This window comes from Leucoraja erinacea, chromosome 40 (genome assembly GCF_028641065.1).
Source record: "Leucoraja erinacea ecotype New England chromosome 40, Leri_hhj_1, whole genome shotgun sequence".
NCBI classification, from domain to species: Eukaryota; Metazoa; Chordata; class Chondrichthyes; order Rajiformes; family Rajidae; genus Leucoraja; species Leucoraja erinaceus.
In genome coordinates this window covers 7,720,093-7,747,061 of record NC_073416.1, presented here as the reverse complement: position 1 = coordinate 7,747,061, position 26,969 = coordinate 7,720,093, and the positions used below count along the sequence as shown (strand labels likewise).

At 44.0% G+C, this 26,969-nt stretch overlaps 2 protein-coding genes across 4 annotated transcripts; one reads left to right on the top strand and one right to left on the bottom strand.

The window, feature by feature from the left end:
* Nucleotides 1–274: 274 nt before the first annotated feature.
* Nucleotides 275–9,228, bottom strand: LOC129714636 (NGFI-A-binding protein 2-like). Of its 2 annotated transcripts, XM_055664350.1 has the most exons (3): nt 9,136–9,228; nt 3,090–3,422; nt 275–2,124 (listed from the first exon to the last, which is right to left on the bottom strand). In XM_055664350.1, exons 2-3 carry the CDS (start codon nt 3,263–3,265, stop codon nt 1,485–1,487), a joined length of 816 nt encoding a protein of 271 aa, XP_055520325.1. In that variant the 5' UTR covers nt 3,266–3,422; nt 9,136–9,228; the 3' UTR covers nt 275–1,484. The 2 variants fall into 2 exon arrangements, with proteins under 2 accessions (XP_055520325.1, XP_055520326.1); XM_055664351.1 differs by lacking the exon at nt 3,090–3,422 and having other exon boundaries at nt 9,136–9,225.
* Nucleotides 9,229–9,292: 64 nt separating this feature from the next.
* On the top strand, nt 9,293–26,553 carry nemp1 (nuclear envelope integral membrane protein 1). Of its 2 annotated transcripts, XM_055664353.1 has the most exons (9): nt 9,293–9,464; nt 11,701–11,828; nt 13,933–14,152; nt 17,043–17,115; nt 18,723–18,816; nt 19,409–19,523; nt 20,267–20,492; nt 21,375–21,548; nt 24,170–26,553. In XM_055664353.1, the coding sequence occupies exons 1-9, from the start codon at nt 9,359–9,361 to the stop codon at nt 24,315–24,317; spliced, it is 1,284 nt and encodes a 427-aa protein (XP_055520328.1). In that variant the 5' UTR covers nt 9,293–9,358; the 3' UTR covers nt 24,318–26,553. The 2 variants fall into 2 exon arrangements, with proteins under 2 accessions (XP_055520328.1, XP_055520329.1); XM_055664354.1 differs by lacking the exon at nt 21,375–21,548.
* The last annotated feature ends 416 nt before the right edge of the window (nt 26,554–26,969 follow it).

Here is a 26,969-nt window from a genome sequence, read left to right as displayed (position 1 = left end):
GGGATTTGTTGCCACAGAAGGCTGTGGAGGCCGTCAATGGATATTTTTAAGGCAGAGCATGGGGTTAGGAGGGAGAGATAGATCAGCCATGATTGAATGGTGGAGTAGACTCGATGAGCCGAATGGCCTAATACTGCTCCTATCACTTATGAACATGAATATCGCTCAATATTCTTGGCAAGGGGAAAATAATCAATTGCAGATTTGAAATTATTAGTTGAGTTGGTATCTCCCACTCTAGGTTCAAGTACCAAATAACAACAATTCAACATGGTAAAATATAAAATAGTTTAATATAGTAAAATGTTGTAAGGCATTTCACAGTAATATCATCATCATCATCAAACAATGTGAGGTCAGCCACATTTGGGAGATATTGAAAAAGATGCCCAAAATGTCTGGTCCTGGAACGAATGTACATCGTGGGAATACCAGAGCCCAGAGCGCAGACTAGTGAATGCGCGACTGCTGATAGCAGAATGACTGTAACGGAACACCTGTTTGGATCAGTTTTGACCTGAAACAATAACTCTCTTTCTGTCTCCACGGACACTACCTCGCGTGCTGAGGGTTTCCAGCATTTTCGATCTATATTTTTGGAATTAGAAAGGCTGATGATCCCAGGTAATGAGCAGCTGATGGTGTCAACGTGCTGTAATGAGAGTGGCAATTAGTGAAGGCCTGCCTTCCTTGTCAGAATGAAGGCGCTAAAAGAAGAGATCAGTCAATGGAAGCCACGCGAGTAAAAGGTATTTATTATTTTGATTGGTGAATCTCCTTTCATATACACTTTAAAGCAAAACTTGGTGTGTGTGGTGGGGGGGTAATCCCAGTGCACCCTCTACATGCCTTTCCTGGTAGATGAGAATGACATTGTGAAATAGTGCAAGAGTTGTACATACAGTTTTGGACAGGGAACCATTGAAGAAGTGTTTCGGCCCGAAACGTTGCCTATTCCCTTCGCTCCATAGATGCTGCCTCACCCGCTGAGTTTCTCCAGCATTTTTGTCTACGAACCATTATCCTCCTTGTGTTGTACCTGCACCCTATTGAATCCATGTCATGCTATTTGACAAATTCTTCCTGACTGTCCAACACTATGGCTGCTTGGAGGCTGCTCCCAACTGGTTCTTAGCGATACAAGGAAAAGCTGAATATATGAGATGACTTGACCCCCTACCACCCCGTCCCAGCATCACCCCAACAGTGTCGCATCTCAATCCTTCCTCCTCCAACAATCTGTAGGTTTTAATCGCCAAACTGTTTCGTCTGCCCATAACCCTTGGTTTACCCCAATGTCCGTTTTTGTTAATATTATTAAACATCGAAACGAAATTACTCTTTATTTCACTGCAGCAGCCCTGGTACACTGGGCCGAGGGAATTGGGTGGGTATTGGCAAAGCTGGCTTCCAAAGCAGAATTGGCTTAAGCCCTGGTTTGGGTGACCCCATTATTAAACCGTTCCTGAATTAGCTCCCTCTGTTCACGTAGACGGAGCAGACATCAGCTTCCAATCTGCTGCGTTGGCTGCTCGCTCGGAGCCGTGTTCCAGGCGCTCCTCTTTCTTCACGGGATCGCTGCCCTCCGTCCCCACCGGCTTTGTCAGCCTCAAGTGCCCCGGGGCTTCCCCTGACCGGCCCTCCTGCTCCTCCTCCTCCTCCTCCGACCCCAGCGCCGGGATACTCCTGCCCTCGCCGTCCGAGGAGGAACTGGGGCTGTCGCTGCCGGTGGGCGCGGGGACCAGACTCCGCAGGCGTTTGCCTTCAGGGAAGGCGTCCGCGCTGCCGCCATCGAGCGCTTTCCTCTTTGGCTTGCGAGTCGAGGAGGCGGACAGCTTGAAGCGGGACAGGCTGCTGGCCAGTGGGCGGTGGAAGGCGGCAGGGTTGGCCATCCACTCGCGCAAGGCTTTCTGCAGCCTGCGGACGTGCAGAGGCTTGGAGGCCATGCCAACCAGAACCATGATTTCCAGGAACTCCTCTTCTCCGGCCTCGCACAGTTGCCTCACGTCGTCCCCTCCCTGTTGGATGAAGTTCTGGTAATAGGCCGTGAGGTTGGCCCTCTGCAGCAGGCAGAACAGCTGCAGTTCACCGAGCGTCCGCGGCAAAGACATGTCGCTGTCGGACCTAGGAACAAGTAACAGCAACGTGAAACCCCGAGCCCGCTCTCACTAAAAATACTGTCGTTTATCAATCATATTAAATATACAGGCACCAGGCTAAACACTACAACCTCCCTGAACAAGCTCTGAATTGTATAGACTATTAATGTTATTATTGCACTATTATTGTTGTTTTTAGACGCACACTGAACTTTTTTCCTCGTTTATTATATTGTTTACAGTGTACTGTTGTGCTGCTGCAAGTAAGAATCTCATTGTTCTATCTGGGACATTTGACAATAAAACACTTGACTTATCGACTGCTTCATTCCCCCTGTTGAACCATGAATTCATATTACTATAGGACATAAAAGAACTATATGTCACAAAAGAACAGCCACCGCCATCTCACAGCGACACGGTGACAGTATCAGAGTCACACTGCACGGAAACAGACCATCTTTTCTGTGTAGGAAGGAACAGCAGATGCTGGTTTACACAAAAGATAGGCACAAGAAGCTGGAGTACCTCAGTGGGGGCAGGTAGCATCTCTGGAGAGAAGGAATCAGTGTATGTTATATATACTGCATAACATTTAGATGTATCATACGGTGTTTATACAGTCACTGTGTTGTGAAGTTTGCATACAGTGTATCTTGTACAGTGAATACACACAGTATATCATATAGTATATAGTACACATTTATTGTGTGTGTAAAAACAGTATATCTTGCCGTACACGTAAGCAGTAGAGACCATACTGTACATGTGCTGTACTCCAGCACTTTGTACCTACCCATGTTCTCCACAGATGCTGCCTGACCCGCTGAGTTACTCCAGCACTCTGTGTCTTGCTTTTGCACCTGCAGTTCCCTGTGTCTACCAAGGGTCTCGACCCGAACCGTCGCCTATTCCTTATCTCCATAGATGCTGCCTCACCCGCTGAGTTTCTCCAGCATTTTTTTGTCTATCCCCGGTGTTTACAATTACCTTTTTTTATACTCGAGATGCTTAGCAGAAGCTGCCGTCACACGCTGGCTGGCTGCGAGGTTGCTGGAGTGTCCCAGGCTGAGTCGCTTCTTCCCCGCTGCTTCTCTTTGCTGTGGGGCGCTGTATGTATCTTCGTGTGTGTTATTTGAGAGGCAGCTGGATATTTCCGGCTCCATTCACGCCTCCACGGCGGAGGTGGAGGGTCGATCGCCGAATGACGCGTGTCCGTCCGTGGGTGGAAGCGGGGGCGGCGAGCAGCCCACGTCCAGCCGAATAGTCACCTCCGTGTCCCGGGGAGACTCTCGAACAGAGGGCGGCAGGAGACAGCAGACCCTGAAAAACCCAACCCGCACACTGCTGACGGAAACATTCACTCCGCCCTCACATTTCATGAATCACTTTATCCTCGTTCTAAGACCACAAGCCCTGGAGTTGGCCATTGGGGCCCTTGATCGGCCAAATCGGATCAGCGTGGATAGTAATGGGCGAAATGGGCCGAAGGGACACTAAAAGCTGGAGTAACTCAGCTGGTCGAGATCCTTGTTCAGACTGAGAGTCAGGGGAGAGGGAGACTAGAGACACAAACAGTGATGTAGAGAGATAGAGAACAAATGAATGAAAGATATGCAAAAAGTAGCGATGCTAAAGGAAAAGTGGAGCCCACAATGGTCTATTGTTGGCTGTGGGCCAGGTGATAACGAGTGATACAGGCCGAAGGACCTGTTTGTGTGCTGTGCATTTCTATGATTCTATCTCGGTTTCACTTAGTTCTGTTTATTGTCACGTATACCGAGGTACAGTGAAAAGTGAAAAGCTATCCTCGCCAAGGTAGAGAGAGCAGACCTGCACACAGTGTGTCAGGTGTGACCCTACCAGGGTCCGGCTTTACATTACAAGACTTGAAATAAGAGCCAACACTTCACCTGTCTTTGCTATTCTCTGCTTTGTGTTTCGTGCACAAGGATTCCAGAATCCCTTTGTATTGCAGCTTCCTGCTGTTTCTCTCCACTTCATTAATGTTCTGTCCTCTTTCTCCCTTCAAATGTGAACTGCTTAACACATTATACCCACTTGCCAACTTTTTGCCCATTCACCTAACCTAGGGGTGGGGAACCTGCCGCCTTAAGGCCACATGCGGCCTTCTAGGCCATTAAGTGCGGCCTTGTGAATGAATCCAAATTTTGTAGAAACAAATCCTTTTATTTTTATTAATATGTTTTTGTTCGTCTTTTATTATTGTTATTTTAATCTTAAAATGAACCTATTTAAAATACCAAAGACTAAAAGAAGATTCAACAAAATAATCCTATATCTAATTGAAGTTTCTTGAATGCTGCCTTTTTAGATTACATCTAACTTAATGCGGCCTTCTGACATGAAAAGGTTCCCCATCCCTGACCTAACCTATTAGTATTTCCCTGTAAACTGCATTGCTTTCACAGCTCGCTCTCCCACTCAGTGTTCAATAGACATCGGTAGATGTTTAGGTATTATAAATTAATCAAGAAATATCAGTTTAGGCAAGAAATAGACAACCTATTCTGCAGCTGATGGGCACTCTCCCTCCCCTATCACATATTCTGCCCACCCACCCACCCACTGAATCAGGCATTCTGCTCCTTTAAATACTTTCTCCGCCCACTGAATCTCCTCCCTCACTCGAAACCAAAGATGGTCGAAACACCCTCGCTGTTACAGACTCTAACACCCACTGAATGCTCGCCCACAGCCACACAGGCTGCCCTATCGCAGGCTCTTTCCACCCACTGGATCAACTTGTACAGCCCATGTACACGCTCCTCTTGCTGCCTTCAGGGAGAGACAGCTGTACCACGGGCTTTGATTATTGGTATTGGCTCCGGAGGTCTTAAAGGCAGTTAAGTGATCTGGGCTGCTGCAGATACGATACAATAGAACTTCAGACAATAGAAACTGGTCTGCCAACAGTCATAAGAATACAACAAGATACCAGTCTGTTGCTGAACGTGCTCCTCAGGTTGACCAGTGTGTCCTGCACAGCCCAATCCCAGGAGCATCGTCTGGCCTTGTGAGCAATAGAAGTGCTGAGGGTGACAATATTTCTCCTCTCGTTGCAGAAACGAGGAACTGCTTTCTCAAGGATGCTGGTTTACCATGTAAAGCCACAAAGTGCTGGAGTAACTCAGTGGGTCAGGCAGCATCCCTGGAGAACGTGGATAGATGACGATTCATGTCGAGATCCTTCTTCCCCTCTGATTGTTGGTTCTCAGGCAATGTCTTTGCCCCTGTCCCACAGTCAGCTATCCAAGACTTGATCCTCTGGTGTCGAGGCACTTATTGGAAACCAGCAATTCTGAGTCAAGAGAATCACGGACACCCATCACGGATGTCACCGTCCCACCAAAAGGGAGCAGCCTTTCAGCAGAAGGAATAGAAACATTGCTTTAGAGTAGTGAGCCAATTAAGCTGAGTTGGAAGGCGAGCATCAGGGAATGCACCAGTCAGTTATTATTCATATTGATATATTTGTTGTTAGTTGAAAACCTTTCTTCCAATCATTGATGCATTAGGAATCCAACAGATAAACCACGCAGCTCCTGGGAGATAGATTAATGCATTTTATGCTCTCCCTCTTGGAAAATTTCATTGCTCCCCCAGTTGTTAGTCGTAGCTAAGGCATCATTCCATTCCCCTTCAGCAAGGAGATGAAAGTGTTCTAGTTTGTCAGGAGTCATGTGGCAGATGTATCGAGAAAGTTAGGAACTGCTAGTACTTCATCTTAGAGCAATATATGGATAACCACCGTATGAGTATCAATAGATGAAATCCAAACTCTTGCTTAGTTTGTAATTAATAATCCCTTAAAATGTTCTATAATTAAGAATACTTGTCTACCTGGAGATCATTTTGCACAAATAGTGACATGAATGGACAGGATACTTCAAATCCTTTATGAACTGGTCGAGTTTTTCTTCCAAATGTGTCTCCTCCTCGATTCTTTACCAAGTGATATTGCTGGGAGCCTGGCAAATTTGTCCCTGTCTTCTATCAGTGAGACCACTTGCAGAGATGGATACATTTTTCTGGGCCTCACCTCCCTAATGGGTGTGGTGAGCAAAAAGTGTCTTCTTTGTTTTGAAAGGAGAGGGGGATTGAAATTTGTCATAAATTAATGCTATGTAAATTTGTGGTTCTGTTTGGTAAGAAGGAACTGCAGATGTTGGAAAAATCAAAAGTTGCGAGGGGCTTCACATGGATCAACCCAAGCGAAATTGTGGACGGGAACGATCCAGGGCCTAAGAAATGCCGGTTGATGGTGAAGTGAGCATGAACACCACACACAAAATGTCCAGACATGGGCGCAAGGCTACAGTGTGACCACACAAGGTTGCAGGCTTCTGTCACCACTGACTTAGAAAAGCTTAGTCTTCCGAGATGTTGCCTCACTAACAGGTCGAGACAACAGCCTGGCTTCCTGTATATTCTGCGATTGGGGGATGGGGTCTGTGAACATTAGGCCTTCTAGGCCTCCTCAAGTCAATCAGAGGAGAGTTCAGAATCACGAGTCAGTCTCCCGAACAGCCTCGATCCTCCAGTTTGTGCCAATTGTGTGGGTGGCCCTGCTATAGAAACGTGCAGGTGTTCATTGATCTGATGTGGGGAAAACGTTGACCCATTTTCTCTTTGCGCTGCACATCCAGATCAAACCCATGGCCCTGGCGTCTGCAAGGCTCAACTAAACACCACGAATCTTACCTGACATGAGCTGGTGATGGTAATGGTTGACATTACTGCTCAGGCTGAACGAGTTTAACGAACTGCACAAATGCAGCAAGGAGTAAAGTAAATCCTGGAACTCACACCAACAGCACCGTGGGAGCACTTTCACCACAAGCACCGCCGTGATTCGTGTAAATTAGTCACCACCATCATCTCCAGAGCAATTTGGGATGGGCAATAAATGCTGGCCTTGCCAGTGGTGCATACATTCCCCCAATAGGGAAATAAAATTTAAAACCAGGTTGGACACAAAGTGCTGGAATAACTCAGCAGGTCAGTCAACATCTCTGGAGAACATGGATCGGATTGAGGCCCTTCTTCAGACTGACCCAAAATATTGCCTATCCATGTACTCCTGACCTGCTGAGTTATTCCAGCACTTTGTGTCCTTTTGTGTATTAACCAGCATCTGCAGTTGTTTGTTTCGAGACTGTGAAACCAGGTTGCTGGCTGCTGTCACCTGGATGGCACAAAGTGAAGATCTATCCAACAAAGTTGTTAGCCTGACGGGAAGCCATTTTGACAATGTGATGATTTTTTTTTCCATTCATGGCAAGTGGATACTGTTGACAAGGTGAGCAATTATCATAGGTCTGGAGTCACATATGGACAAAAACAGTACATTTCCTTCACTAAAAGGCATTACCACAATTCATAGTTTGATAATCTTAGTAATACAGTTTTTGTTTAATTTATTGAGTGTGGAATCTCTAGGTGCTATGGTAAAAATTCACGCAAGATCTCTGGAGTGCAAGTTTGGGGAAATAACCACGATCCCATCACTCCCTCTTGTATTTGTCAGCTCCTGTCCAGCCACTTGATCTGGCTCCGCTCCTTTGCCATCTTTTAAGCACATGTATCCAGCTTTGCAACATGGGGCCATCTTGTATGACACAGTTTCACAAAGTGAAATATTTGAGTGAATAGTTAAATACACAAGTGAACCGGAGCACAGGGGCTAGTGTGGGCGTAGTGTAGGGGAGGGGATTTATTATGTTGCAAGTGTGAAACAGAACTGGCTGTCCGATTTGGTTCCACTTCAGGGAAAAAAAGACTGCATGTAACAAAAATCCCCTATTACAGGAAGGAGCTGCAGGCATGATGTGGCTGAATCTGGCAGCCAAGACTTCTGCTTTCCCAGCCAGACCACAAATATGGTGAGAAGAAACAGGAAATAAATGAAGGGTGCTTTAGATGAGGTTGGAATGTAGCCGTGCATTGTCCCATTTTCATTCTTGTAACCTTATTTGTTTTGTTTGGTATTTTTACCTCATGGGGCACAGGTACCACAGGAGCCCAGTCAACACCTTCTGTGGCACACAGATGCAACTCTTAATTTTCTGTGATCACTCTCCAACCTCCACCTCCTTCACTCAGCACTTCCTCAATTCAGTGTGCCTCGGATCAGGAAAGGAGCCAAACAGAACTCAGCTTTCATCAATGGAAATTAGCCTAACGGCCATATGATTCCCACACTTTTCACGTGGAATAAACAAGATTCCACGCAATAACCATACAACCATCAAATAACAGCAGGAGACTTGTATCTCCATGTTAATGACTATGCATTCTCCATCGTAAGGAGTTATACAACACGAAACAGGCCCTTTGGCCCACCATGCCTATCCCCACCATGTTCCTTATTTTCCAATAGGAATAGATTGGGTAGATGCACAGAGTCTCTTGCCCAGTGTAGGTGAATCAAGGACCAGAAGACATAGGTTTAAGGTGAAGGGGAAAAGATTGAATAGGAATCTGACGGATAACTTTTTCACGCAAAGGGTGGTGGGTGTACGGAACGAGCTGCCAGACAGGTACATGGATAGGACAGGTTTGGGAGGATTGGACGAAATGCAGCCAGGTGGGACAAGTATAGACGGGACATGTTGGTCGGTGTAGGCTAATTGGGCTGAAGGGCCAGTTTCCAAACTGTATCACTCTATGACTCTTTAACCACCTAATTCCTTTTTCAAAACCTCTGCTTCAACAATGGTTTATGATTGGGAATTCCACATCCTAGAATGTATTTGTAACTTCTACCTACATTATGTGGTTATGTTAATATATGCAATCTTGTTACTGCCTTGACAACCAATCTGTGACTCCTTACCTCTTCGTCAACCTTCCTAAACTTGATGAACTCAAATTCGGTCATCATTAAACTATCTCGGCTTCATCTTTAAAAAAAATAAATCTACATTCTCAAGTCTCTCTTATACTTATAGCCAGAGCAGTTCATCTTATTAACATCTTGTTAACAACTGTATAACTCTCTACTTTTCTTTACCTTTTTAAAGCTCCTGTCCCTCGGCCGCTCGGCCCCTCGGGCCGCTCCTGTCCTCCAGGCCGCCTCGCAGCTGGCAGCGGAAGACCCGCCCCCGCCCCGCGTCCATTGGTTGGTTTGACATTGGGCCGTTGAGGGGCGCGGGCTGATTGGCGGCGCGGGCTGTCAGTCAGTCAGCGGAGAGGCGGGCGCTGGGCCGCGGCGGCACGCTGGGCCCGGGCTGCTGATGGCGGGACGGATGAAAGTTCTCGGCGTTTTGCCGCTGAATGGCCGATTCGCCTTCATAGTTTGGGCGGCTTTTGGGTTTTCAGTCACGCACTTTTGTACGGCAGGTACGGTCAGGGCGAGGTTGCGTGGTGTCAATATGGCGGGCGCTTGGGCCTCTTTATCTCTCCTCCCCCGGGTGCGGTGCTTGATGGTGGCCACTCGGTAACGCGGAGAGAGGCGTCCTTGGCAAACTATGCCCACATTAGAAGATAGACACAAAGTGCTGGAGTAACTCAGCGGGACAGGCAGCATCTCTGGAGAGAAGGAATGGGTTGAGACCCTTCTTCAGACAGTCGGGGGAGAGGAAGACGCCGAGATAAGGATGGATAAGGCTGGAGTTTAGACTGAACTTGTATTCACTGGAGTTTAGAAGGATGAGGGGGAGTCTTATAGAAACATAAAATTATAAAAGGACTGGACATGCTAGAGGCAGGAAAAATGTTCCCAATGTTGGGAGAGTCCAGAACCAGGGGCCACAGTCTTAGAATAAAGGGGAGGTCATTTAGGACTGAGGTGAAAAAAAACGTTTTCACACAGAGAGTTGTGAATGTGTGGAATTCCCTGCCACAGAGGGCAGTGGAGGCCAAGTCACTGGATGGATTTAAGAGAGAGTTAGATAGAGCTATAGAGGTTAGTGGAGTCAAGGGATACGGGGAGAAGGCAGGCATGGGGGGGGTGATCAGCCATGATCACAATGTATGGCGGTGCTGGCTCGAATGGCCGCCTCCTGCACCTATTTTCTATGTTTCTATGTAAGGCGTTAAATTGACAGATCAAAGCAGATGTTTCAAGGAAATGTAGAATGGTTCATTTTTGGGTCAGACAGCATCTCTGGAGAGATGCTCATGCTGTTTGCCCCGTTGAGTTACTTCAACTTTTTGTGTCTATCTTGAGTTTAAACCAGTATCTGCAGGTGACAATCCCATCTCCACCCCTTTGCACTTTCCGCAGAGATCGTACCCTTCGCAACTCCCTGGTTAACTCATCCTTGCCCACCGAAACCAGCATCTGCAGTCGCTTCCAACACATTTTGCCCACATTACAGCGCATCCTGGCACTCGATACCACACTTTCCAGTTGAGAGCTTGGCAAATGGTCCCACCACCTCGATAATAGGTAGACAGCCAACAGTTACCTACTGGAAGGTACACAAAAATGCTGGAGAAACTCAGCGGGTGCAGCAGCATCTGTGGAGCGAAGGAAATAGGTGACGTTTCGGGCCGAAACCCTTCTTCAGACTGAACCTACTGGATGTAGGTAACCTAAGAGGTGTCGTTAGTAAGTTTGCAGATGACATGACAGTTGGTTATGGGTTTGGCAAGTAAAATGAGGCAGAAGCCCAAATCATTCTAGAAGTAGAAACAATGAACTGCAGATGCTGCTTAATACACACAAGGACAAAGTGCTGGAGTAACTCAGCAGGCCAGGCAGCATCTCTGGAGAACATGTCTTGACCTGAAACATCACCTATCCATGTTCTCTTGAGATGCTGTCTGACCTGCTGAATGACTCCAGCACTTTGTGTCCTTCCGTTCCATTATTAGGACCTGGAGGGTAACTAAGGAAAGAGCAACGGAGGCTGAGGGATTACATTATACCTAAATGTATGAATAGGGTAGTCAAAAACCTTTCCCACACAAATGTAGAGAATTCAAACTGCCCAATTGTTGAGTCATTCTAGATATCAATAGTAAATAATGTCAACACTCTGAGTGCATGACCGCCAACTGTTTGCACCCCCATCACCGTGTCACTGTCCCTTTTTGTCCTGATTCTGTTATTGCTCATTGCCTTCCCCATTTCTGTTTTTTTTTTCTCCTTCCTTCTTAGTGCAGTTTGCCATCTCATCGCCTACAGTATTATTTGAGCCATTTGGATAGAAGGTTGTTGACCTGAGATGTTTTTTCTCTGCGTAAATCCTGCCTAATGTAAACATGAACAGAATTCACATTTGCATCCTTTTGCATTTGCTGCTTGCCCCTTTGCTGGTATCTCTATCAAGGCTGGCATTGGTTTTCTAGATGGCTACTTGTCAATGGTGCCCTGCGTATTGAAATTCGAGGAGGTGCATTGTAAAGTGGAATGGATACTATCCCTGGTCAGTTCGGCTCCTGACATTAACCCTGACTTGCCTCTTCCTCATAGAAGGTCTTGATCAGGACAGCTTGTAGGCCACCAGGGCTGTCACAATGCTCTTGTGTAGACATCTGACCACCAAGAATGGCAGATATAGTTTTCAGAAATAGCCATCAAGATGATCGTTCGGTGAGTAATTTGCTAATATATGTCTTATTGAAACAGTAACGGAAGGAAATGGAAGAATTGTCCACATTAAAGAAGGCAAAGTCCAGTGCTCCAATGAACTGAATCACTTTTGCTTTAAGAATAAAATGTCTCCCGGTTGGAGAGAGATTTGGACACGGATTCAGGTAGGAGCCCTTCCACACCAACACTCTTGCTGACAATATGCCTTTCATTTGGATATATCTGCCAATCTACTCTTGTCTCTTTGTCTTTCATTTATGTTTTTACTTCTCCATGCAACCTGTATTCAAATCTAGTTCATCCATGTCAAGCTGGTGTTTGTTATGTGCCTTTTATTTATATGATGAAAATAATTTCACAACAAGCATTTATGATCTGGGTGCATTGCCTGGCATTGTAGTGAGAGCATGTTCAATAGTATAATTCAAAAGATTTCGAAGGACTTGGAAAGGATTTGGGACTTGGGCGATATAGTGATGCAGCTGGTAGAGTTCCAACTCGTAGCTCCAACGAGCTGGGTTCGATCCTGACCTCGGGTACTGTCTGTGTGGAGTTTGCACGTTCTTCCTGTGTCGTGTGGCTTTCCACGAAGTGCTCCGGTTTCCTCCCACATCCCAAAATGGATTAATTGGTCTGAAAGTGGGACAATGTAGAACTAGTGTGAATGGATGAACGATGGTTGGCGTGGACCAAAGGGCCTGTTTCCATGCTGTACTTAAAAACTGGGAGAGAGTGGTGGAAGGGGGATAGTTGGATCGCTCTTGTATAAAGTCAGTTCTGACTCGACGGGCTGAATGGCCTCCTTTGTCCATGACTATTGTGATTTTATGTTTTGCCACCTAGTAGGTAGAGATGGAGAATAATGGGGCAGCTGATTGGGACCTGCCTGAGAGGAGAATATGTTTAAAGTTCATGGGAAGTCTTGAGGATGGTGAGAGGTAGCGTGAGAAGGTAGGCAAAAATGCTGGAGAAACTCAGAGGGTGAGGCAGCATCTATGGAGCGAAGGAAATAGGCAACGTTTCGGGTCGAGACCCTTCTTCAGACTGAGAAAGTCAGTTTAAAACTTGCATCCTTCATGATTTCACGTCTGCTGCCCTCTGAAGGAGGTAGGTTTTAGTGCAATGGAAATTATAGCATAAGACGGGCAAATAGTGACAGGAAAGGTTTGCAGAAGTGGTCAGAGTCTGCAGATCAAATTGTCCTTCAATTAGCCACCAATACCCATATCACATAAAACCAAGCATTGATATCCTGGTTTATGTATCCATTCATCTTTATTTTACTTTGCGGACAGCTTGTCTCCCTTTTATAAATGTAAATGGATCATAGTATGTCTTTTTTAGCTTGCGCATTGACCCAAGGCAAAGATGAAGGTTTCAACCCAAAATGTCGATCATTCCCTTCCCTCCGTAGATGCTGCTTTACCCGCTGAGATCCTCCAGCTGATTGCTTGTTGCTCCAGATTCCAGCATCTGCAGTATCTTCTCTCCAAAGATGTTTGAGGCTGACTGTTAATTGTATTAAAGTTATCAGAATTTCCCCCCCCCCCCCCCCCCCCCCCCCCCCAAAAAGCTATTGAATTTCTCCCGTGCAAATTATAAAAAACCTTTGGTGCAAAGAATAGTCAATGATTTTGGTCTATTAAAATAATTTATTTGTCAATTTTTGAGCTCTGACACTGGGAAGTTGTGTTTTGGAGGGGCCAAAATTAATTGTTTCAATGCAGCAGAGCAGAGGAAGTGGTGAACAGTCACGGTTGAATCGGACCGGGATTGGTGCAGTTCCGTAAGGTTGATTGTGCATAGGTTGATGGAAGCACTGAGATTGCAGTTGTGCCAATGGTAGCGATTGTGCTCAGAGGACTTGCTGATCAACGAGTAACCTGAACTTGAGCTTCTTGATCAACACATCCTGTTGTTTTTTGTTCAAACCCCTTTTTCAACATTCACTGTCCTGCGTTCTTTGACACTAGTGGTGTGACTTTTTTTGTTTTGGGTTCATAAGGCATGATAAATTGAGAATTCCCAAAGGGTTGCTCAAGTAAAATGGCTCAAACACTTAACAACTCTAAGCAGTGCAATAAAGCAGAACGCTTCATATAAACCGTTACCTTTGTCTTTAGTGTGCCGATGCTAAGCCTGGGTCACTAATAACACGTTGTAATGATGAATTGTTCTATATTGGCACACTGGAGTAACCTACAATCCTGATTGACATTAATTTTGTCCATTATTACAGCCAATTCTTTTTTGATTTTTGCTTCTCAGATCCGAGTGAACAGCTCTGAGAAATTTAAAATCAAACAAGTGGATGATGAAATGGAGATGGAAGATCCAGGGGTGTGGAGTTGGATCGTGGATTCAGCCACATCGATGCTGAAGGAGAGAGTGAATGAAACGTACCTTAATGTTGATTTGTTCAGCAACAAAACTTGCTTTAAGGTGGAACCAAGCAGTAAAGTGGATTATAACGTCCTATTAACACGCCGTGAGTATTTAGTAATCAACTTTGTTCCTTATAATTCATGGCATCTTGTTTTGCAGTGCCATGACGCTGATGTAAATTCATATTGTTTGGTTGCTGCCTCCTTGTTTCAAGTCTGCTGTTTGTCACTTTTCAGACATTTTCCCCAATGCCCATTTCCTCAGTAAGTCTTTTGCCAATTGGTTTTATAAGTTGGCAGAGCTTCCTATAAACAGCACCTTCATATTTTCATTTATTTTGAGGTTTTCATGGCTAAGACGTGAGTGTTTTCCAAGATTTGAATGAACTGTTTACTGGGAAGGTTTGACGCGGCATTTTGAAGCGCGGGGGGGGGGGGGGGGGGGGGGGGGCGGACAAAAATCTTGATTTCATGAACGGACAGGTAATGGAGGGATCTGGATCTTGAGCGGGCAGCTGGAATTGGTTTAAATTAGTGTCATGGTCGGCACAGACATTGAGGGCCAAAGGGCCCTCAATGTCTGTACTATGTTCTAAGTTTGGTTCCAGAGTATTTATGGAAATGAGTCTGAAAGATTTTTTTAAAAAGTAAACATTCGTACAGGGTGCAGCCCCTGATGTATCACCCCATTCTTACAGGGTGCAGCCCCTGATGTATCACCCATTTCCTGCTGAATTGAACAGATGTATCACCATAGATGCCACACACACTCGTTCCTTTTCCAAGTGGTCTTTTTCACATATCTAGCTAGGTAAAGTGTTTTACTCTGAAGGCTAATCTTAATATCCCTGCGGGTGTACTTTTTATTTGTAATCTTTTGAAACACTTTTTAGAGGTTGAAACACTCTAGTTCAGCAACCTTGAGACATGACTGGTGCCTAAAAAGGGAGAGAGAGAGAAAACGGGGAATTACAGACCAGTTAGTCTAACGTCGGTAGTGGGGAAACTGCTAGAATCAGTTATTAAAGATGGGATAGCAGCACATTTGGAAAGTGGTGAAATCATTGGACCAAGTCAGCATGGATTTATGAAGGGTAAATCATGTCTGACGAATCTTATAGAATTTTTCGAGGATGTAACTAGTAGAGTGGATAGGGGAGAACCAGTAGATGTGTTATATCTGGACTTCCAGAAGGCTTTCGACAAGGTCCCACATAAGAGATTAATATACAAACTTAAAGCACACGGTATTGGGGGTTCAGTATTGATGTGGATAGAGAACTGGCTGGCAAACAGGAAGCAAAGAGTAGGAGTAAACGGGTCCTTTTCACAATGGCAGGCAGTGACTAGTGGGGTACCGTAAGGCTCAGTTCTGGGACCCCAGCTATTTACGATATATATTAATGATTTGGACGAGGGAATTGAATGCAACATCTCCAAGTTTGCGGATGACACAAAGCTGGGGGGCAGTTTTAGCTGTGAGGAGGATGCTAGGAGGCTGCAAGGTGAGTGGGCAAATGCATGGCAGATGCAGTATAATGTGGATAAATGTGAGGTTATCCACTTTGGTGGCAAAAACAGGAAAGTAGATTATTATCTGAATGGTGGCCGATTAGGAAAAGGGGGAGATGCAACGAGACCTGGGTGTCATGGTACACCAGTCATTAAAAGTACGCATGCAGGTGCAGCAGGCAGTGAAGAAGGCGAATGGTATGTTAGCATTCATAGCAAAAGGATTTGAGTATAGGAGCCGGGAGGTTCTACTGCAGTTGTACAGGGTCTTAGTGAGACCACACCTGGAGTATTGCGTACAGTTTTGGTCTCCTAATCTGAGGAAAGACATTCTTGCCATAGAGGGAGTACAGAGAAGGTTCACCAGACTGATTCCTGGGATGTCAGGACTTTCATATGAAGAAAGACTGGATAGACAAGGTTTGTACTCGCTAGAATTTAGAAGATTGAGGGGGGATCTTATAGAAACTTACAAAATTCTTAAGGGGTTGGACAGGCTAGATGCAGGAAGATTGTTCCCGATGTTGGGGAAGTCCAGGACAAGGGGTCACAGTTTAAGGATAAGGGGGAAATCTTTTAGGACTGAGATGAGGAAAACTTTTTTCACACAGAGAGTGGTGAATCTCTGGAATTCTCTCCCGCAGAAGGTAGTTGAGGCCAGTTCATTGGCTATATTTAAGAGGGAGTTAGATGTGGCCCTTGTGGCTAAAGGGATCAGGGGGTATGGAGAGAAGGCAGGTACAGGATACTGAGCTGGATGATCAGCCATGATCATATTGAATGGCGGTGCAGGCTCGAAGGGCCGAATGGCCTACTTCTGCACCTATTTTCTATGTTTCTATGGATCACAGAAATTACCCTGAGACCCCCCTACATGGACACAAGCCAAAACCACTAGGCTTGCTATTTCACCCGGAATATTTGTTGCTACGTCATTACGATGTAAAATAAAACTCTGATTAATGCTGCCAGAAATGGCTTTTATTTTCTGAAATATAATATGAAGCTTACAGTTGAGACTCTACTGCACTTTCATGCTGTTGAAATATGTGTAATAAAGCTTAAAACAGAAAATATCAGCCACAAATATAAACAATCTTGGCAGTTTGGTGCTACACCTGCCTGGTGGCTTCCCCACAAACCAGTGGCACCAGATTCAAAACGTGCCACAGGAGTTGCCGGACCAGATGGTTTCAACCTGTATCTCTTTCTGGCTGAGTTAGTCTCTTAATCCCATTGAACTGTTGAACCTATTGAAGTACCAAGACGTTGGGTTTTTATGGCCAAGTTAAGACTATTACTCTTGTGTATTGCCTCAGTGTGGTCTATCATCCTGCACTAATTGTGTATCATGTATAGTAGGATTGTCACTGAATGGTATGCAAAAACAAAATTCACTGTACTTGGGTACAAGTGACAATAAAGTACGTCTACCTTTGGTTAAGTTGTGCATCTGTCTCATCTTGATCTATTCTTTTGTAGGTTTTGATCCACAGCTGATCCTTATCTTCACTTTTGGGCTGCTGCTGTTCTTCTATGCTGAAAACTTAAGCAGGTAAGCATTGAAGTAAGAAACAGAATAATGCCCAGCTAAACTGGGACACACTGGATGAAAGGCATGTCAGCCAATGTTAGACACAGAAAGCTGGAGCAACTCAGCGGGTCAGGCAGCATCTTTGGAGAGAAGGAATGGGTGATGTTTCGGGTCGAGACCCTTCTTCAGACTCGAAAAGGGTCTCGACCCAAAACATCACCCATTCCTCTCTCCAGAGATGCTGCCTGTCCTGCTGAGTTACTCCAGCTTTTTGTGTCTCTTCGGTTTAAACCTAGCATCTGCAGTTCCTACGTCAGCCAATGTATTCAGAATACAGACTCATTAATTTTTTGAGCAAAACCTTCAGGGAAAAGAATAATCATTTACAGTCCTCTTTTATTGATTATAAAAATGTCTTGGGTATCTCAATAAACTTTGGCATCTCGAGGGTTTCCAACTTTACTTGTGCCAACTCAATCACTACCTCATTTCTTTAGACAGCTGTATTATCTTGCCTACTTCAAAATGCCTCAAAATGCCTGCGCTCATGGTCTGCTGGAAAATGTTTGCCCAGCTCACTGGCTCTTCCACCTACCTCGACATAACTGCTGTACTGGCACAGTGTCCCCCTGTCTCTGTCTTCAACCTTTTTGCTCACTGAGTCCTTGTTTTCACCAAGTCAATCTTCTGTATAATACCTATTTTTCCATCTCTAAATTTAAAGGCCATGGGGCGAGGCGCGTGTGTGTGTGTGTGTGGCCAGTTTGGAGCAGAACAATTAAAAGTTGTTCAAAAAAACACAAGCAAAATGGGTGGGGTCATTTAAAAGCAGCCCAGCATCACGCAGCAAGGCACTTTGGAAACGGGTTCATTTAAAACCAGCGCAGCAAAGTGCATAGGAAATGTACTGCATTTAAAAATAGCACATGAATCTGGCAGCAAAGAACGTCAGAAAGTGAAGTGTGTTTAAAACCAGTGCAGGCATCAAGCAGCAGCAATGCAGCAAAGCACGTTGGCAAACATAGTGCACTTGAAAGCAGTGCAAAGCATTTAAAAGCAAGGCAAGAATTGGGCAGCAATGATACAGCAAAGCATGTCGCAAAATGTAATGCATTTCAAAGCAATGCAATATCGACAAGCAGCAATGCAGGAAAGCGTTATTCCAAAGCAGCGCAAGAATCGCACGGCAAAGCACATTGAAAAATAAGTCAATTAAAAGCAGTGCATGACTGGCGCAGCAGCAGTGCAGCAAAATGTAATGCATTTAAAAGTAGCGTTGAAATTGAGCAGCAGCAGTGCACGTTGGATAGCATACTGCATTTAAAATCAGTGCCAGGGACATGCAATCAAAACTGGTCCCATGAAAATGTTGGTGACGTTGGCAACCAACCCCAGGGAGGAGCAGCACAACATTGGGTACTAAGGTAAGCATTTCATCTCTTAACGTTTCTAAACTAGTAAAAATGTCACTTTTTTTTAAAAGGCAGACCATTTTTAAATGTTGTGATATTTAAATTTGAGCTGGAGCTCATTCATCTTTGTAGTGATGGGGGAGATTGTGTTCATGTGCTGGTATTGCTTTTTAAAATATATTTCACAAGTATTTGAGATTTTTTTCCTCTTTTTAGGAGTCAGCTTTTCTTCTATACGTCAGGAATGAGCTTGGGTATCCTGGCTTCAGCCGTTATTGTCATCTTCATTCTGGCTCGGTTACTGCCCAAGGTAAGTTGGAGAATGCCTTTGTCCAGGGTTAGAAAAATGAACTGACATCTGTTTCTGTCCTGCTTTGTGAGCAGGTCCTCGTAGCCTGGTTGAATTTGCTCGCACTTGGGGTAATTAATATCCGGAGTGGGCAATTGAAAGCTTTTTTCCATTTGATGTAACCACTATTAGCATTGTTTTTACAGATGCAATGCAAGTTTGGTACAAGATGGAAGTTGGCTTTTAAAGTGTTCCATTCTCCAAAATGGAGTCATGACTGCACAAGTGTGCATTTTACTTGTCAAAAATGGACTGTGATTGGAAAGTTGATGCTGAATTGGGAGGACTTCTTTACTCAGCTCACTGGAAGATGTGATCCAAACTAGACAATCCTAATAGAAGGAGAGTTTATCTGCAAGGGTTGAACTTGAACCCAGGTTGAAGCTGCCATGGGTAAAAATCAAAATTTGCGCTGTCTGAAAGTTGGGGCAAAAGTGTGAGATTTTCTGTATCAGAACAGTTCTTTAGTAGTTCCAAGATCCCCAATGCATGCCACTTGCTTTCAGTAAACATCAAAACAAAATGCTAATATTTTCCTTTCTTTCCATTTTAGAGAAGTTCTCTCTACTTGTTGGTAGCAGGTGGCTGGTCTGTATCTCTGTATTTGATCCAAGTGACCCTTAGGAATTTGCAGTTTCTCTTAAAAGAATACTGGCAGTATGTTTTAGGTGAGAATGTTCGCAGTGTTTAATTTAAGGTACATTGAGTATTTTTCTGAAAATGTTCGTCTGTATGATACCCAGCATGTATTGTTAAATATTGACACTCTGGGGTTTTGTGACTAAATTTGTACGAGATGTGATGTAATTAAAGTGAAGGGGAAGATGTGATGTAATTAAAGTGAAGTGGGAGATGTGATGTATATGTAATGTAACATGTAATGTAAATGCCAGCTTCTGCTTTTGGCCTCAAGGGGCACTGGCATTTACATTACATATTACATTACATATACATCACACTAGGCACATTCTCATACACTTGTCATACCTCAATTTGCTGGCTACCGTCTACCTATGTGCCATCATCTGGTCAAGTCTGTTTGAGAGAGTGTGGGTGATCATTGCTCCATATTTCCCTCCCCTTTCCTGATCTATGTGACGTCTTTATTCTACTGGCTTGTCCCTACTTTATTCCAAGTAGTGTGGCCATGTCTTTCTATTCTGCTTCCTGCACTCCTAGTTATACAGTACTCCGCAGCTCAAGTGACATAGGGTTGTGCTCTCCAGATTATCTAGGAGATGCAGGCATCAAGTCTGGGACGGTTATTTTAAGTTTGAAGAAGTGTCCCAACCCACAACGTCGTCTGTCCATGTCCTCCCAGATCCGCTGAGTTACTCTAACACTGTAAGCCAGCATCTGTAGTTCCTTGTGTCTCCAAGATTATTTTTCTCATCTGCTGTTAATGTTTCAGGCTATGTGACAGTTTCTGGCTTCATCAGCTTTGCTGTGTGTTACAAGTATGGCCCCCCTGAGGAGGAGAGAAGTATCAATCTGCTGAACTGGAGCCTGCAACTCTTTGGGCTGTTCCTAATGTACTCCGGGATTCAAGTACGACAGGTGGCCCTGACCCTGCTCATTGTGGCTTTCTGCATCAAGAACATCGAACTGCCCTTTCAATGGTCTTACACTGCATACAAGTAAGTGTTGAAGTGTTATGAAGTCATTTAGAATGGAAACAGGTGCTTATCCCACAGAATTCTTGCCGACCATCAAGCACCCATTGACACTCATCCCATTTAAACTCCCCACACCGCAAAGTGTCGTGGCCAATTAACCCACCAACCCGCTTGTCTTCCGGATGCGGGAGGAAAGTAGAGCATCTGGAGGAAACGTGTGCTGTCACACGGGGAACGTGCAAACTCCGCATAGTTTATGCCGGAGGTCACGGTTGAAGCTGGGTGACTGGAACTCAGAGACAGCAGCTCTACCACTGGCAAGAATCTCCTCAATACCGACTTCCAATGCATCTGGTGGCATGTGAAGAAAAGAGTGCATTTATTTTTTCAACTCCATTGTTAATTCATTGGCATTATAGGTACTGACTGGAACAGTTGCTTTTAGTATGAAACTAAGGCATAAGTTGTACTGTGTATCAACTTGCAACGACAACACCCTGCTTGCTTTGCTGATCATACAGTATTGTGAAGGACAATTAATGTTCAACACACTTACCTCATGGGCGCCATCTAGTGGGAGGTTGTAGATTGGTAGAGACCAAGAAACTCCTTTTAACTCTCAGCTCTTGAGATCATGTTGTGGCACCTAAAATATAAAGTCCATAAGGACCCAAGTTATTTAAGTCCCTTTTTATCCCCGCAGATCAGATTTTATTTTTGGTTTCATGTTTACTCCTGAAATAAGGTTTGGTATGGGAAAGGAAAGAATTCAGAAAGTTTTGACAGCTGCCATGAGTTGATTCCTTGGGAACAGGCAGAAAGAGGGATTTTTAAAAAAGCCAAGATTTCTCTCAAATATATCCCAGTGACCTTTTCATAATTTTCTAAATACTCTAATTTTAGGAAGGTTTTCAAACTAAGAAACAAGCCAGAGCCCCGACGGCTTCTAACTGAGGAAGAATTTCAAAAGCAAGGAGAAATAGAAACCCAAAAAGCTTTGGTGGAACTGCGAAAGCACTGCAGCAGCCCTGAGTTCCATCCGTGGAAAGTAGTGTCCAGACTTTCAACACCAAAGAGGTAATGCTCTTGTGCCATTTAAATCCTCTTGCGCATGTGCTATCTTCCTCTGTCCTGAAAAAAATGGACACAGCCTGTTCCCAGGTGTTTGCCAACACTGCCTTCATGCCGGCAGTTAGGAGATGTGCAAGAACACTTATTTGTGTTTTAACTTTGAATAAAGAAAGAGCAGACCTTGTTTTCTGACCTGCCACTGACTGTATAGTCAAGGCAGATAACTGGGTGCATGGAGAAATGGCAGGTAGTAAATGTACCTCTTTGTTCTGTAGCTTAGCATTATAAGGCCTCATTATATTGTGTGACAGCATGCATCCAGCAGCATGCATCCAGCATCCAGACGGAAAAGTCCAAAAGAAGCAATGGTAAAAGGTGATGTGATCCACTGAGCATGTCGGTTTCTGGGGGATGAGGACATGCAGTAGATAGTTACAATATTTTTCCTTTGGTGGGGATGTCTAAAACAAGGGTGTATGATGTAAGGGGTAGGAGGTTTAGAGGAAGTCTGAGGGTGGTATAATCTGGAGCACAGTACCCAAGGAGGTGGAGGCAGAAACGTGTGTTTCAGAAACATTGAGGCAAGCATTTGAATTTCCGAGGCATGGAAGGCCACAGGCCAAATGTGGGGAAATTGCATTGCTATAGATAAGTACAATAGACGGCATGGGCATGATGGGCAGAACGGCCTGCTTCTGTGCTGAGTGATTTGACTCTGAGACCATCTGAGAATTTGATCAACTTTCCACAATTTGCTCATCTTCCTCGTCAAAGTGAATTACCTGAGAATGTCCAAAGTTTAGCACTGAACAAGCATCCAACTTATTGTTCGAGGCCACTGCTTGAAATCTTCAGTACGTCCCTGGTGTAAACATCGTGCTTCATTGTGGGAAGGTGCGATATTATTTGCATCCCTCAGAATTTCACTGCATGGACCGAAGTTTGAAGTTCCCCAATCAGAATGTCAGGCAAGCCAGATTCCAGGGGGGAAAAAAAACATTTCAATATTCCTTGGGTGCAGTGATTGCCAGGATGAAGGACTATACTGGCAACTTAGGGTATTTATCACATGCAACGGATTTAAATGGCTTATATATTGGAATAAAATCAAGAATGCGGTGGCTGAGGTGTGTCAATTCCCTCCAATTTCTCCTCGCATCAATAGACGAGGTGATCTTGCCTCTGCACATTGAATCATGAGCTTGGTGTATGGCGTGGATTCACCAGCTTGCATTCTGTCAGTCGTGGTGTTGCATGCATGGTGAAACACTGATTTTTAAAAAAAAATGTTTTTGTACTTTGACTGCCCGGTTCCACCATCATGAATTCCCATCTTTGAAGAATGAATCTAAATGCAGTAAAGTCTCCTCTCTCCTTGAACATAGACCTATTTGCCCTCAAATTGTCCCTTTGTGAATCTTTGTTCTCCGTACAGCGACCATTCTATAGGTCTCAAAAAGGTTTGTTGAGTTCCGCAGACTCCTGTGTAAAAAAAAATGTTTTAAGTGAAGCCTGGCCCCAAACTAAAAGATCACTGGATTTCTTATCTCCCCAATGAAAAATTACCTGTTTGTATAAAAAACTAGCTTGTAGATTGTAAAGAGATGCTACACTCGTCAGTGAAACGTGATCAAGCTCTGGCTTCCTAATTTGGCTTTATCAAGAGGATGTGTCACCATTTTTTTTTTTCCCCTGTAAATTATTCTTTTACAGCCCCCCACAAGTTATTGGAGCTTGAAAGCTAATAAAACGGCTCTCTTGGCAAGTAAGAGAGTAACTCCGCAGGTCAGGCAGCATCTCTGGAGAACACAGATAGGTGATGTTTCTGGTCGAAATCCTTCAGATCTGAAGCAGGATGCCAACACAAAATGTGCGTCTGAAGAAGTGCCCCAACCTAAAACATCACGCATGCATTAGCTAATCCCAGTACCTCTGTTCCCATTCAAAGCAGAGGACACTGTTAGCCAGGGTATCTGTTTATTCCAACTCTCCAGTATTTCTTGGAAATCTGTAGCATTTCTTGGAAATCTTGGACAACCAAGTTCCCGATGTTGGGGGAGTCCAGAACCAGGGGCCACAGTTTAAGAATAAGGAGTAAGCCATTTAGAATGGAGACGAGGAAACACGTTTTCTCACAGAGAGTTGTGAGTCTGTGGAATTTTCTGCCTCAGAGGGCGGTGGAGGCTGGTTCTCTGAATGCTTTCAAGAGAGAGCTAGCTAGGGCTCTTAAAAATAGTTGAGTCAGGGCATATGGGGAGAAGGCAGGAACGGGGTACTGATTGGGGATGATCAGCCATGATCACAGTGAATGGCAGTGCTGGCTTGAAGGGTCGAATGGCCTCCTCCTGCACCTGTTGTCTATTGTCAAAGAGGAGAAATATGGGGTTGAGCCTGTCTACTGAGTAGCTCACTGACATCGGTCGCACTCTGACGCCTGGCTTGTTTGATATCAACGATGTTGTCAAGAATTGATCATTTTTAAGAATAATTGATGCTTCTTCCACAAAATGTCTGTGTTTACGTTTAGTAACATGAAGTACTATGTTGGGAGAGTTTTTCTAGAATGCATATTCCTGACATGATTTCAATGGGACATTGGTGTGACTGTCGGGTTGTCTTGCCTGCAGATTTGCGGACTTTGTTGAAGGGGAGTGCCACCTCAACCCAAACGAAAGTTCTGTTCACGAACAAGAATACGGTCTAGGCAGCCTGCTTGCTCTAGACGATGAGATGTCTGACGTTGAGTTTGACAACGACGACGACGATGAAAATTGAGACTGGGCCTTGGCAGAAAACGTTCTGCACGAGCACTGTCGATCGTAGTGGAGCGCCCTTTCTGTGGAGGAGGAAATACTTTGCAATGCTGCTTGTTGGACTCCTGACCTGGATAATTGAAATAATTAAGATATTAACTACAGCAATTACTTCAGTACAGGAGTGATCTTTATCTAGATTGGACCAGAGGTGTTGGGGGCTGATACTGTATGAACTTGGTTCTCACACACCCCTAGTACAAAGGCCATTCATCAAACAGCTGTAGCAAGGGGTTTGCGCCCTGACTTCAGTCACATTTTGGGTGTTTTGAATTTTTAGTGGCTTTACTGGGTCTTCTTAAAAGTTGATCTGACCCGGTACACAATACTTGGAATTCAGAAGTCAAGAAACTAATGGCTCCACTTTGGAAAAAAAAAACTTTTGTGAGGGGTGATTGAAAAGAAAAGGTTACATTTTGATATCCTGACTCCTTCAAGCTAAGAGAGGAAAACCCTGGAGATATTTCCAAGGCCTGGTGAACTTCCCAACACAATCATTGTTTACCTTTTAAGTTTTTATCAATTTGTTGGTTAGATTTGCTGTTATAGATATTTGACGTTAAGGAAACTTTACAGTGTTTTCTATTATTTTAATGCACCCTCTGTACTTTGGCATTACAGCTAAATGCGTATCTGAATCAAAATATAAATATTAACTATATTAACTGTAGAGTTGTGTGTTTAGTGCAGTCACACCAAAGTCCACGCACGTTTGTGTCTGGTTACTTGTGTCTGCAAAGAAAACGTCATGATTTCAGTTGCTTTTTTTCCCCCAACAATGAAGTGGGTATCGAATAATGTAGTTTTGTATTTTGTTCTGTTTTGAGCAATTTTATCTTGGTTTTAATCCTATTATAGGGAGTTGTGCACCTAATGGCGTACTTATCTTTCTCCAGGCTGTATCGCCCATTCTTAATCTAGTTTCAAAGCAAGGGGTCTTTAATAACTCAATCTGTACCCAATTGTGATATCTGTTCACTCTGAGCAGTTGGAAGAATGTAGGAATAGCTGAAACCAAAAATAACATTATTTCAATAGTTCAATAGTTGGCATATATTTTAAGTAACTTTATTTTCAGTGGAAATATTAACATGATTACTTGTCTTGTCCTCTGCTTCAACCCACTCTCTGCTTTGACCTCAGCATCCCGGAGGTGTAAAAATGAGTGGGAGTCTAACGCAACCCATATTCTATTCTTTAAACGGTATTACAAGAGGATATTTCTCTTGACACTCATTCTATAGTGGGACTCCTGCATTAATGGGTCACTGGGCAAACACTGATCCAAGCTAGACACTTTTAATTTTAGGAAAGACAGGGCCTTAAACAGGATCCTCGCTATGGAATGTGCACTTCATTTTGATTCATTTTTATACTTCCCTTGACACAGAAGTCAAATCATGTTGCTAGCTCCACTGAAAATTTACACGTAATTGGGGAAAGTGGAGGGGAAGAGACTTGATGTTTTACAAAAAAAAAAACCTCGAATACCTTGTCCAATATTTGGAGTCTATTTGGGCTCATCAATTTGCACTATATATTTTGAGCTAGCTGAACAATATGGGAACCTTTGCATTGCAGTGATTTTTATATTGTTGAATATCTTGGCCATGATCTGGAGAATAGAATTGTGGTAGAGATGGTGTATTGCTATTTTAAAGGTAATGTGTAATGGAGTATGGATTACCATCTTCACTTGCACTTGCCGTTCTCTCAAACTTCATTCTTGCCTCTGCTATACACAACAAATTAAAGTTGGTGCTACTTTTCCATCTGTGCAATGGTGGTGCTGCTGTGCTAGTCTGAAATATTCTTGAGGGTAACAATGCTATTACCCAACACTTTGGAGCCTCGGCATGTTTGTAAGTTGGGGATTTTATTTACTGATGCAACTGTTTTTGATTCTTAGGACCTCAAGTTACTGTGGATGATGCTCTCTGGCGCAATATGTTGACTTTTAGTGAGATTGTTTAAAATTCAGGTGTAAAAGCTATGGCTATGCAATAACCAGACGCAGTCACAGTATCCAAATGCTCAGGCAGTTTAAACTAACCAAACCCGAGGCAATGGCATGTATAAAATGTATGTTTAAATCTGTGAATATCCCTGTGTTTTACTGTTAAGCACTGATTACATGAGAAATGATCTGTTTTATTGAAAGGATTTTGAATTCTAATAAACATATCAGGAAAATGTCTTTGGTTGATTTTTGTATCTTTCCATGTGTGGGAGGGAAAATGTGGGGTTGTGGCTGGGAAGACGTTTGTGTTTGGTTGGTATCTAGAAACGAGGAACTGTAGATGCTGGTTAATACACATAAGGACGCGGAGTACTGGAGTAACACCAACGGCAGCAACTCGGGTGAACACGGGTGACGTTTTGGGCCGACTGTTCTTCAGACTTGACGTTATGGGTCGAGACCCATCTTTAGACTCGTGTTTGAAAATGTTTGGTTGGGATAGGACGAATTTCCTTGTGCAATCTTTGTAATGTTTGAATATACGGTATGTGGTTGGGTGACCCATCTACCTTCTGATGTCGGGAATGCAAATAAGTTGTTTTGTCTGCTATAACATTGCATATCTAAATTCATTCTTTATTTTCCTGTGGTGAT

What these genes read in the sequence shown, in the direction of transcription:
- LOC129714636 (XM_055664350.1), bottom strand. Translation starts at nt 3,265, where the DNA reads ATGGAGCCGGAAATATCCAGCTGCCTCTCAAATAACACACACGAAGAT. An exon ending in CATCTCGAGTATAAAAAAAG is followed by an intron (nt 2,125 to 3,089) that starts GTAATTGTAAAC and finishes ACTTGTTCCTAG; the next exon opens with GTCCGACAGCGACATGTCTT.
- nemp1 (XM_055664353.1), top strand. Translation starts at nt 9,359, where the DNA reads ATGGCGGGACGGATGAAAGTTCTCGGCGTTTTGCCGCTGAATGGCCGA. An exon ending in TAACGTCCTATTAACACGCC is followed by an intron (nt 14,153 to 17,042) that starts GTGAGTATTTAG and finishes ATTCTTTTGTAG; the next exon opens with GTTTTGATCCACAGCTGATC. An exon ending in AGACTTTCAACACCAAAGAG is followed by an intron (nt 21,549 to 24,169) that starts GTAATGCTCTTG and finishes TCTTGCCTGCAG; the next exon opens with ATTTGCGGACTTTGTTGAAG.